Here is a 13860-nt window from a genome sequence, read left to right as displayed (position 1 = left end):
CAAATGCATGATTTTTCGTGTGGAAGGTCTGCCTGCTTACTACGGAAGTAATTGTTCGAATGGGAGACCGGGTAACAGTAAACTACACAGCCAAAAAGAATTATCTTAAAAACTCGGCTTTGTAATGGCCTGGGCCTGTTTCTACAGGAAACGTTGGTCGTTTAACTCCACCCTTAAACTTCAACGGATACACGCATTTTTCGTTCAGTGCGGAAGTACATCCAACAGGTCTGTTTCTGACCGCGTATATGACCTCACAACACGCCATATTTCGACGACAATAGAGGTCTAGTTTCAAGAACAAAAGTCACATTTACGATTTGAACCAAACTGAGCGTTTCTCAAAAGTGTGCATCGTGGCTAGGGCTCCTAAGCTATAATGCCGTACCTGTGCTTGAGAAAAACTTCCAACTGCTCTCTGACTCCGGCAGAAACTTCATTCGAAGAATGGCGACAAATCACAGTGAATGTACAACAGAAATCCGACAAAAGAAGATAATTTGGGCCAGTGTTTCTCCCATATCGGGATACATCGTATCGAAGGTGGACCAGACCGGTAAGAGGTAGAAGACACGGGTAACTGAAACTCTGGACTATAGACAATAAGTTATTCAACAAAGGGTACTAAACTATGGATTAATTCTATTTAATAGATGCACTTAACAGTGGGATAAGTCGTCCCCTAATGTTCAATCCGGTTGAGTTTTCGAATCTATGTTTACCGATTTTAGTATGTTTGTTTTTGAAACCAGAGGCCTCTATCAACACCTTCTATAGCAGAAGGCCTCCGCGCGAAGCTCGTGAAGATTCTACATTTTACTGGACCACTGGATATAGCAGGCCGACGCATGCGATGTCTTTACCTTTTCTTGCAGTATATCATCAATGACTATAAGTGAAATGGCCTACTTCAGTGACGTAACGAGCTTTCTGCTACAGATGGTGTTGACTCTACTGACCGTGAAAATAATGCAATAATAACAAAGCCATAATTGTTAAACAACAGTATTGTGGGAAGTATTTTTACATTGCTATTTGGTAGGTACCCTTTAGAGTTCATGAGTGAAGGCCAAACGGCCAATACTTTGCGTCTTCCCTCCAGAAGATAAGACTCGGTACTCTCGACCAGAAAGCACTCTGAACTACTTTTCAGTTTCCGAATGTATTATTCTATATGAATTCAATATTTATTCTATACAACGTACTGATCTTCCAACGAAACTTTGATGTGCAATTTTTTCGTGAGGGCGGAGTCGCAAATGTCCAAATTTATTGTAAAAAAAAAAAAACCCGGCTACTTCATTAATTATAGCATAGGAACTATATAAGTTCTCGGGCACCATGGCACCCTCGGACACCGGGATGGAGACTAGTGATATAACGTGAAGTGATGGCTATTTAGTTAATAACTAAACTAAAAAAAATCACAAAATAAAAAATATAATGGAAACTTACATCCCGAAATGACTAGAACTCACCACCACTGTCACTGGGAAAACCACAAGACTCATGGAATCTCGCACATAATAAAAGAAACAGTAAACTCCCATTACATCGATAATAACCGAAGGAAAAAGAAATAACAAATCCAGAAGAAAATAATGGAAAGTTAATTGCAACGCATGAAGCAGCTCGTCACCATCACGAGGACGCTTTCAATACAATATTATACGATAAAATAAAATGAGAAATCGTAGTCTTGCTTTCAGTTGCTGGATGCTATCAAATAAACACGGGAAGTATGCACTTCCGCGCGGAAGTGAATGCGAAAAGACCTTTTACGTTTATTATTTATTCATTTTTGGTATTTGAAGGGGCGAAAAATCGGGCAGAAAAAGAGAAAACTCGTATTCGCATTGTCATTAGAACGAATAATTAACTGATCGGACATTTCTAACTACATAAGTCGGGAGGGGGGGGGACTCTGAAAATAGTGAAAGAAATTTTTCTGGTTATGCCGAAACGAATGTTAAGGAAGAAAAGTTAGCTGTCTCCTCCGCATGGAACCTGAATTCTCTTGCATACCGGGCAAGTGCGCTACCTTTGCCCCAGAAACACAAACCTACGCATATAAGAGAACCCGTGTTCGAGGAGACAGCTAACTTTTTTCCTATGATTTGTATATCAGCATAACAAGAAAAAAAATCTTTCTATTTCTTTTATTCCCCCCCCCCCGACTTATATCAAATACAGATGAATCTGATTACAACGATACTCGATGTAACGATAAATATATATTTTTTTCTTGGTCCGTAGAACATTGTTATATCGAGGTTTCACTGTAATTTCACATTTCCTCGACTTCCGCCAAATATTTAATATTTTCCCTGACAATTTTTCATTTCCCAGACTTTCCAGGTCGTTGAACCTAGTCTTAATCTGAGCATATGTCAGAGTTGCCATATGGGTGCTCTTCTTGTTATGTAAGACATAAACAGTGCTCGTGACTATAAAAAGGGGGTTCCTACTCGTGTGGCTTCCATGGTCTATCGATTATTTCGGAAGCATCGTGCTGAGTTGACAAAGCTTCGAGTGTCGCAGGCCATGACCTCGCTGCAAGATAATTCTCGGCTCGTGTGCCTACAATATTGCCGATTCCATCGGCGTCCAATCCATAATTTCGTGACAAGAACTAATGAATGTGCGAGAACCTATTCCTGAACCCACGGACCAGATGACACGGCAGTTCGTGCGCTCGCAAATGAATTGTTGTTGATCGTAAACGGATTTGTAGACTTTTTTTTTAAACGACAGTTTCGATCTCTTTAGCAGTTGATATGAAAACATCATTACGCTCTATGATTAAAATAGTAGAATTGAAATATTTCACTATTTGATTACTCCAATTTAGTGATATTAAGGTTTATATATTCTGCAATGTTATCTGTGAAACAGTTTCAACAAAATAAAAATTGAAAAAAAAATGGCACAGTAGTTCATTTTTTCCATACTAAAAAATTTTATTCGATTCAATAAAAATGATTGGGTTAGTTAGTTTGATTGTCCGTTAAACAATTAGATAAGTTAGTATTGTCAGTAGGTAGTGAATATTTTTTCCAACGAATTGAGAAAAAGAAGTTTTACTGATTCATGCAGTTAGATTGTGTTAATCAACCTCTATGAAAGCTTTTATGTTAATTTAAAAAGTAATATGTCGGTGAAAACTTCTTCCGAATCTTCAAATGAGACAAGATCTGTAATCAACAAATAACTTTAATATCCATATTGGTAGAAATTATGTACTGTATTGGCAAAAAATAATACACCCGCTCCCTAGATGTAAAGGCTGCATGGAAAAGTCCTTTCATTATAGAATAACTCGCAAATCGTTAGTCCTAGAAGCATACTTCCAGTTGGAAAAAATATCCAAATAAAGTGTAGACCTCAGAAACGTCATTCATATTTCAAGGAGTTTTATATAGTGTGTGTTGTTAAAATAAAAAGCATCAGCTGCTTATTTAGTCACCTTGCCCTCAAAACCAAATTCGAAAGTTGTTACCCTGTCTCTCCTAAGTCGAACAAAAAAAATTGTTTCAAGTGCGATATTCGCTTAGATATTTGAATTCGAAAAATCACTGGAAATGAAAGACAGAACCACATAAACTAACTTGTTCTATGCTTCATATGCTGTTCTTTCCCCTCATTTCCAGAGATTTTTGAATTCAAATATCTCGGCGAATATCGCATTTAAACACATGGAGCTTTTTTTCATTGGGCTCAGGAGAGATGTGGGAGCACCGATTGTTTTTTTTATTATAGGACAGAGTGACCAAATAAAAAGGTTTCCCCCCCCCCCATATTTTAATAACTATGCAATATGAATGACACATCTGAGGTCTACACGTTATTTGGATGCTTTCCTTAATTGGAAGTAAGCTTCTAGGATCAGCGGTTTGCGAGTTACACCAGATAAAGGGATTTTCCTACGCACCCTCTATATAAGCACTACACAACAAAAAATACCGTAATTTCCCGCGTATAACCAGCGGGGCTCCTCAAGGGGAAAAAAATTGTTTAATACTCTATGGGCAATATAACGATATTTCTTATTCTAAACCCGACGAAAAATTTCAGCCTCAAAATGCTTTGAATTTCTACTCCATCTTTGTACCCTTACCTAAAGAGAAAGGTTTGGAAGAAATGATGTCTTATCGTTATTTCATAAGGTTTTCACAAACCCACCATCACTTTCCTGCGAAAGAATTTGGGGAGGAAATTACACTTAGAAACAAAAAGAAAACTCTGCAAATGTGGGATACATAACAGTTCTGGCAATATCTTGCTCTGGCACGGGCTATGCACAGGAAATTACAGTAACTATAACTCAATTGATCAATTTAAACAGACCGTTCGTTACCATTACTGAATTCACGTAATAATTCCTTCTAAAAAATGTCAAGCAAAAAAATTTTCCCACGTACCGTATTTCTTGACCTTTCTGCCACGGCGCATATGCTTTCAAAAACATAAATTTGAAGGTTTGCGGAGCTTAAGTTAATTTTACTGCTGAATTCTCTTTATAAAATCATGAGAGGTATATTATAAAGTCTACTGCCAAAGATTGCATTAGTAGTGATCCCTAGGACGAAGGAGATGATCCTTTTGCGTCTAGCGCTCTTCTTCAACTGATTCACGTGCACGTTAATTTTATACTTTAAAACCACAATTTTCAATAAGCATTTACCTAGAAATTTCTGATAAATGTTCGTTTACTGAATGAAAAATCGAAAGAAGAAATTAACAAGAAAGATGTTTTATCCTTACGTTAAGCTCGAAAATATGTTTTGATGTTCAGCGTTTAAACCAAGAAATACGGTAACTGATGATTGTAAATGAACCCAATATTAATTTCGCATTCCCAGGTTAACATTTGGCCTCTAATAAAAGTGATTTCAAGAGATTTAGAACTCAAAAATTTAATAATGTAATATTTTCTAAAACCAGGATTGTGCAGCGCCAAGGCGAAAGAATGGTGTAGAGCACACAAATGAGCAAATTTCTCTGACGTAACCGACGCTGAGTGGACCATGTTCGTCTGAGCTAGAGCTCCTTGAAATACCTGGCTGATTCATTCATAAGAACTATCACTATAGTTAATACCTGTTCCCTATCCTGCTTTTTTTTTTCCCTGATTTCTGATCACAGGAGCGGCAAACCTGTCCTTTGTTGAAAGATGGGCATCGAGTCCACTTTCAGCGCCTCAATCTGAGAGTGATGCACAATGTTGAGCCATTGCCGTCAAAATCGCATACGCTACAACTTTTCTCCAAGCCGGTTTTCAACTGCCTCGACTCCGATTGATGAGGGAGTTATTGAATCTGGTTATAAAGTTACTGCAATCTGATTATTGCTGTCAAATGCGTTTAAAACTCAAAAGTATGACTAAAATAATGACTGAATAAACTGATTGAGGATCTTTCAGTTGTTCAGACACAAGAGAAAACATAAAAATTAAGTCGACTTACCTCATTCAATTGCGCAACTATCTTGTTGAATGCATTGATCCACCGTCGTTTAGCTCTTGACATTGTTTGATCCTGTTCGATGACAGTCAGCTCAAGTCCTTCTGAAAGGTTTCGTAATGGCAACTCAACTTCACTGGAAATGATCGGCATCTCCAGACTGATCTTCGTAATGGACTGTATACTAGGACGCCTCAAACTAGGTGACAAAGGAGGCTCTAGTTCATTGCTAATTGGAATGAGAGAGTCATGATTTTCCTTTGGTGGAGATTCGAGTTTGATTTCTGGTGGCACATCAGTGGGTATAATAGATTTTTTTCTGACCACAGATTCTTTCCGCACTATTGATTCTTTACGAACGATTGATTCTTTGCGGACAATGGAGTCTTTCCTAACTACTGACTCTCTCCTGCCCAATGAGTTCTTTCTCATTTTTTCAGGGTATTCTGGTTCCACCATTAGTTCTTTGTTGTTGTAGAGATCTTTTGGTTCTTCTTGTGCTTCCGGAGCCCATCCTTCATCTTCTTCCTCAGGCACATTCTCGTTCTGCCATTCACTTATAATATTGTCTATCTGCTGGTTTGTCATTTGTTCTTCATCCCACGTTTCAACAGTGGGGACTTCTTCATTCCAGCCATTCTTTTGGAGCTCTACTACCTCATCGAGTCTGGAGTTTCCTTCCATCCAATTGTTCTTAGCACTGCCCGGTTCATTTATGATGGGTATCTCACGGGGCCACTCCGTCTTTGGACTCTCTTTGCTCCAGTTCGTTTCTAATGATCCTTTTTGCCAATCACTACTTGTGCTACTATTTTGCCATTCTGAAACTGAGACTTCGGGTTTCCTATGATTGTTCCTAGCGGTTCCGTCAACCCATTGGTTTTGTGCCTTGCCATTCACATAATCACTGGGTTGTTCGGTCGATGCCGGTTCGTTGTTCCAGGTCTCAGCATAATAAGTTTCTTGTTCTGAGTAACCTTCGCCACTGAACTGGGGGTTTTCTTTCCAGTTCGTTTCGGTGCTATTCTCCTCTCTGTAGCTCTGGTAGCTGTCAAAACTTTCCTGAGGGTAGGATTCAGTACTGTCCCTACTCTCGAACTCTTCATTCAAGCGGCTAATAAAATTGTGGTCTTCTAGAACTTCAAAACCTGTCTGTCGTTCCAGACTTCTTCTACGGCCAGCTGTACTCTGAAACCTCTCCATGGTTTTACGATCTGTTTCATTGTCTATGACATCATCATCCCAGTGGCAATGTCGGCTGCTCTTATCTGTGTCAAATGAGTAGCGGACATCACTGCTATCTTCGTATTCTTGGCTATTGCTATACCCAGACGTGGATCTTGTTGACTGAGACCTGAATAAAAAGCGACAAATAAACTCATTTTCAAAAAAAATCCAATAGAAATGGCATGTGAAAATCTCTGAATCTAAATTATAAAAAAAAAAATAAACCACTAGGAAGGTAACTCAGTATGTTTCGCTTAAAAAACATTGCACACAGCTTATGAATGCCTTTAACTTAAGTGAAATGGAAAGTGCAGTAATTATTTTGCATATGACCCTGGACATTTATAAAACAGGCTAGAAAGGAAAATTGAACTTCCAAGTGCTTATAGTTACTGTATTATAAAGTTTCTTATAATATCAGTAAGTTAAGTTTCTCACTTAAGCTAAAATTCTAGAGCGCAAAAACACATAAATATTAAATACTAAACAAATGGTATTAGAAACAATATTGTAACTTTTGTATAAAACTGTACTTCTATTTACTTTACTGTATTTATTACCATTATTACTGTACTTTTTCTACCGTTTCACATGCTGTACTCATCACAACAGAGGAAAAATTATTTTTAGTATTGATGTTTTTTCTTTCTTTTACAGTGCTATGGATTTATGGCATGATTTATAGCACAATCATTACTTTCGATTAATTCTATATGAAATATAAATTTATATGTTACATATTTTGAAAAGACAAAACAAATCATAATGGCACATACCTGTTGAATCCTTTACTCACCAAATCAGATGATTTTGCATTAATTTACATTAAAGTTCAATAATAAAATTAAATTATGTAAGCCATATCAATTTATTTAGCATTTAATTCATTTCGCTGAGTGCATAATGTTTCAGAAATAAATAGAACAGAACTTCCTTTCCGCCCAATAAGTCCTAAGAACTAACAAATATGCATACCTGAGAACAAAGCATTTTATAACTATGAACAAGGATTGTTCGGAAAGTAAAGATAAATAACGAATAGGCAGAAAAAGTATGTTTTATTGCATATGGCTGAAAACACTGAGAATTTTGTCGATTGTGAAGTGCACTCTGTCATGTGTTTCCTTAAATGTGAAAACCAAGCGGATATTTATGAAGAAATTGTCTTGGTTTACGAGAACAAAATCTATAAAAGTAATGATGTGGTGTTGTGAATTCCCTGGAGGTAGGATTGGTGCTCATGAATATTAGAAAGAAAAAAAATCAATTTTGAAACACAATTTTTGTTTTCTAAGATAGTGACGTCATATTGACTTTGAACTTCTAAGCAGCAGAATTGATGATGCTGCTACATATTGCCAACCCTTGCAATGCCTTCAACTGGCCATTTAAAACAAATGGAGGGGAATGTTGACATGTGATGCCCACCTGCTCGGACTCACACAGTGAATGCCATTAATCCACTTTTTTAAAAGATTTCAAGTGATATGTTTCGACTAAACAGCCATGACCTTTTGCTCAGTCACTTTTGTTTCTTTAACTGAAGAAATATTTTTGGAGGACAACACATCTATGGTGATGACACAAAAAATGAAGTTACAAATGGGTTCAAGTAGCCAAAACAGATTTATATGACAATAAGGTACAGAAATCAGTACCCAAACCAAATAAAGTTGGGATAATGGTGGTAATTATGTAGAAAAATGCATGAACTACTGAATAAATTTTAGTAAATAAATTTGTCAAACAAAGATGTTTTAAAAATAATACTGGACATTTTCTGAACACGCTTGGTATTAGAAAGTCAAGTAAATACTGTGAATAATTCAAGTCAGTCCATTAATTTACGTAATTGGAATGTATTATGTGTACTGTCTCTCTACTCATTTAGTAAAAGCATAGTTAGTTGTGATCTTTTTAGAACAGGGTGGCAAACCTGCGGTACATGTAAGTTAACGACAAAAAACTTTAAAGGGATTTTTTTTTTCAAAAATTTCACATTTTTTTAATGTAATTACATTTTTTGGGACACAGAGATTTTTTTTAAACAATCCCTGTATATACAGGGTGGTAACTATTGACTGCCTAATAATTACACACGATTCCTTGTGAAAAACTAATACAAAAAAAGTGTTTTCCGCTTTAGGATTGGGCAAATATTAAATACATGCACTATAATAATGCATACTTCCCATGGGTAAATTTCTAAATCTGGGGGTTCATTTAACTTACACATGGCCAGTAAACATTTCTGCAAAATTTCAGAATTTTCGGGGGCGGCAGTAGTTTTTTTCTCAATCTCATGAATGAGCTCAAAAACTGCAATCTCTTAAAAAAACGTAATAATTAAAACAGCGTGAAAATTTGAAAGTGCACACACACTCACACAATGGGGGGGGGGGTGGAACTGGTTTGCTTTCTTGATTTTTTAGGGTTATATCATTGTTCAGTTTAAAAAAACGCCAAGTTATACATTTGGTGAATTTGGCAAGATTTTGAAGTGACGTCATCAATTTTTAAAGCTTTATAACTGATAATTAAGGGTCAAATCAAAAAACTAAAAACACTTTTACATGTCAGTTTTTCACAAGGAATCGTGTGTAGTTATTGGGCGGTCTATAGTTACCACCCTGTATATTGTGTGTACAGAAACCCTAAGTGGGCCCAATAATAAAAAAATGAGTGAAAAATAGAAACATTAATACATGTCAAAAATGGTCTTACTTCGATTTCAGGCACTGATAGTGGCACAGGTAAGGAAAATGATTTTACACCGTTTTAGAGTGTATGAATTGTGTCAGTGGAATTAATAAAAAATGAAAGTGAAATGGCTCTAAGTGACATTGATAGCAGCATAGGAATGAAGTGGAATGCCTGTTGCAATGTAGAATTTACAACTTTAGAGGGTGAAAATGTTTCTAACTACTACAAGCATATATTTTTACATATGCAGTGAAACTCCCATATAACAATGTTCAAGGGACACGAGAAAATAATTATTACACAAGATTTATCATTATAGATGGAGTAAATTGTTACAAAAATTATACAAATAGTCATTTCTTATCCTATATTATGTAATTTTTTGCTTGTAAATAATCATTAATCCATTTCTCTGTAAATCACGCCAAACTGACGACAAGAAGTGTAAAGATCATGCAAGAACCATCTAGATTAATAATGGTGCCGCTTCTGAGGAAATAAAAGCAGTTTGTTGAATTTTAGCCAGAAGACAAGATCTTATTTGTAGATCGTGCTCTATTTGTCAAAATTTGCTGCTTGTGAATACATGTATATAGCCTTTCTGTACAATAAATCTCTGTTGTTTGTGAAGTTGCTTCGTGCTTTGCCATCTCGAGTACTTGCGAGACATTATCCCAAACAATATCTATAATATGGAAGGCATATTTAGACTTGATATAATATTATTGTACAAAGTGTATCTTGACCTGGTGTAATATTATAAAAAGTGGATATCATTATACAGGATTTTCGCTGTATATATTTTTTAAAGTTCTCCATACAAATCTTCATTGTCTGTGTTGCTAAAGAGAAATTGTTCGTTTTCTCTTCAACTGCATGATTTTTTTTTTCCGTCCAGTGTTTGCCTGTAAGCTTTGTGAAAAAAATTGTAAAAAAAACTGTCAAGAAATTTATATGAATACTTTTGAAAGCAAACCATAAAAGAAAAACAAAACATGCAACAGCAAAACCCTACATCTAATATATATGTTTATACATCAAAAAAACAACTAAAAATGCATGATAAAGTATCATAAAAATGCAAATATTTGTTTCTGTTATCACGGATGGCTGCTCTATACAAATTTGCAGTAGTAACTCACAAAACTTGTTTGGTTGGATCTTGCAAATTACTGTAATTTTAACCTATTAAAGGCGACTTTGATTTTTAGAAAGAAAAAAAAACACTGAGTGGAACCACTCCCAGCATTTATTGGCGAAGAAAAAAATTAAAATTTTGAATGGCAAATTTTCTTACCAACTGGCGTCAATGGGTTAATATGATTTGTAAATGTGATTTTTCAATGCATATAGGTCATTCTAACAAAATTAAACAAAAAATGAAAAAATAACTTATCAAAAACAAATGTCAACCAAAAAATAAAAAAAATTCTTAGGGACACTTTTCTTACGCACTAATAAATGAAATATAGTCAACAGAAAAGTTTGATAAAAATTTGTGATGAAAAAAATTAATTTAAATTTAACCATATTGACAGATAGGCAAATCTGATGAGGCATTTTGCCTGTTTCAGCAGTTCGTGTGCGAGTGTGTGTGTGTGTTTGTTTTGCGCTCCTGTTTTTGTGCAAATTTTTATGGGAACAACTGATTTCTGATGTGATTCTGTTTTGCTACAGCACAAGTTGCATTCTCAAAGCAAAGTCTTTAGATGAAACATTACAAATTTCTTGGTTGCATGCAACATCAAGCTACAGTATTTTTCATTTCTTTCCCCCCCCCCCCTTCAATTTTTGATCAATCATTCCTTCTGGTTACCTAATGCCAGGAGAAAGACATTTTTACATGTTTTGCAACAATCACAAAAAAAAAGTCTCTGAACTGAAACGTGAAGTGAAAATAATTTTCAATTAGGCTATATATTTCTCACAAAAAAAAATAGCCAGGAGGAGAATATTTGTTAATAGCTCTTTTTTTTTCCCTGAATAAATCCAATTTGTGAATCAATTTACAATTCTAATTGATTTAAAACAAAGTTCAAGCATTATTCTTAACCTTCTCAATACAAAATTTGATAGGGGGCAACTGTGTTGTAGGATTTGAAATGTTGTAGAAATTGTGTACGTTTTTTTTTTTCTTTTTTGACTCAAAATAAAGTGTTCCGGACTCTGCCATGAAGCTGGGATGGAAGATATCTATCTCTGCAATGGGATGAGTCCAGTGGCAAAGTTATGGCATTAATTCATTCATTGTAGGATTTGAACCAAAGTGCTCCAAATGCCATAAATGGAGGAAAAAAAGCTGGGGAAAATTTTCATTTGGCTATAAACTATTGATAAAAAATATTCAAAATTATGAAAAAGATGAAATATTAAAAAGTATACCGATCCTATAAATATATATTATTGAAAAAAGAATATATTTTTGTTTTGGAACAGAAAGCTAAAAAAAAAAAAAAAAGACTGAAAAATGGGCTGGGAACAGCCAGGAGAAGGACATTTCCTTAACAAATGAAAATTTGTTTGAGCAAATTTTAAAAATCTTTTGATGAAAAAATTCCGTGTTCTCCAAAAAAAAAGTTCTGTGTCAAATATATTTAATGTAAACTGCTGGGGAGACTATTTAGGCCAATTTCATGAGAATCACCCATAGGTGATATTCTTCAAATTTTTTAGGTGTGGTTAGGGAAAGCAATTGATTGTAATTAATGCAGATATCTAAATGTAGTGCAATAATGTTCATGTGTTATTGTAAAAAATATTTTAGTTGTGCATGTATGGCATTCTCCTCCTCAGTGACGCAAGTAAAATATTTTCCATAAACAAATACAAATTATTACAGTATATTCAGATTTCCACCTATGCTCTGCTATGATATACAGTACAATTCGGTTAATTTGAATTTTGGATAATTCATACTTTTTCGAACTCCCCTTGAGTTTTTTATCTATAGTTTAATGTTAAAACTTCCTATTTAATTTGTACCATTCAAAATCTGAATCTTTTCATCGTCATTAAGAGTATGAAAATTATTGGCAAGTAAAACATGTAATATGTTAATGAAAGTATATTTCCTTAATAGCATTAGAATGATAAGCAAAATTTGGAAAACCATTTGTAACAGATGATCATGAACTATTTATGTAAATCAGGTTTGAGCGTGGTCAAAAAATTCTGCATTGATGCTGATTTCAGAACAGTGGAATGACACACCAGCTAAGATCAATTATTATAATTATAAATTATTAAAATTTGGGAAACAGTTTTGGAACTGATGATAAAAATTTTAATAATCAATAATAATTATCCTATCTGAATGGTGATGATAAATTGTAATTTTTAGTCATTTTACAAATCCAGGAGAGATCAATTGAATTAAAATTTTGGATAATTTTAACTTTTTTCCCAGTCACTTTGGACAAATTAACCAAGTTCAACTGTATTTGAATACATTAGGGGTGGTCACACCACAAGCTCAGAGTACTTCAACTGAGCAAGTGCAAGCGATTTTCTGTAACAAAAAAACACAAGTCCTGTTACGTTATGAATGCCCTTTATTCAGATATGTTCTAGCGCATTTAAAGGAATAAAAGTTGTTTCCTATTGTTGTAACTCTATAAATGGTGAATAGATTGATTTCTTAATAGTATTCACTCATAAGCCTTGTCCATGATGTTAAATTCACTTGCGGGAACCTTTTTATCAATTGAAAGGCAAAAAAGTAACTATTAATTGAAAAGATTTAACTCTTTCAAACTGCTTACTTTCAAATTTAAATTTTTTTTAAACTTTCCCACACAGAAAAATCTCTAATCAGGATCGATAGTTTGTTAAAGAAACATGTGTTATATTATTCTGCAATTTGCAGTGGTCTTGAAACTAAATTTATATATATTTTTTGTAAGTTAGCAATGTTTATCTTTTGAGCAATTAAAAATATGTCTAACTTTCATGTATTTGCATCAAAAGGGAATGACAACTTTTATTCCAATTTCACCACTGATATTTTACAAAAAAAAAATTGAATAGCATTTACTCGAATCTAATACCCCACCCCTAAATCTAGTGTGCATACAATTTTCGCAGCTGTGCAGTCATGTGGGCATCATGCTGGGCTGCAATTGTGAATATCCAAGTTCGAACCCCGTTGCCATAATGGTGGTCGGCGGAATTTGCTTTTCTGTGGTTCTCCAAATTTGAAGTGTGAATACGAGCCGGTCTCAAATTTAAAAAAAAAAATCTCTCCGAAGAGAGCAGGTAGTCCTACAACACAGTACTGGAATAACATGAAAAATTCAAGCATTTACCATCTTTACTAAAAAATATGGAAAGCAGATGGCAGCACTAGCAAGTACTTGAAACAAGCAAATGTCGGACAACGTACATATGTTAGGGCCATGCATATACATACACTCACACAACACGTTCTGGATTTCTAACAACACGTTGTTAGAAATTCTGCAGAGGAATG

At 34.9% G+C, this 13860-nt stretch overlaps 1 protein-coding gene across 2 annotated transcripts in view; it reads right to left on the bottom strand.

Annotated features, from left to right (window-relative positions):
* Positions 1–2951: 2951 nt before the first annotated feature.
* Positions 2952–13860, bottom strand: part of LOC149069321 (uncharacterized) — a 55028-nt gene continuing 44119 nt past the window's right edge. For both annotated transcript variants that reach the window (XM_089249412.1, XM_089249411.1), the window contains 2 exons: positions 5466–6816; positions 2952–3194 (listed from right to left, as the gene is read on the bottom strand). In XM_089249412.1, coding sequence (XP_089105538.1) covers positions 3135–3194; positions 5466–6816 — 1411 coding nt within the window. In that variant the 3' untranslated portion in view covers positions 2952–3134. The remainder of the gene's footprint in view (positions 3195–5465; positions 6817–13860) is intronic.

This window comes from Pholcus phalangioides, unplaced genomic scaffold, assembly GCF_987345545.1.
Source record: "Pholcus phalangioides strain wild (caught in Gottingen) unplaced genomic scaffold, Ppha-v1.0 ptg000022l_1, whole genome shotgun sequence".
NCBI classification, from domain to species: Eukaryota; Metazoa; Arthropoda; class Arachnida; order Araneae; family Pholcidae; genus Pholcus; species Pholcus phalangioides.
Note: the sequence above shows the minus strand (reverse complement) of the source record. Positions and strands in the feature narration are given on the sequence as shown.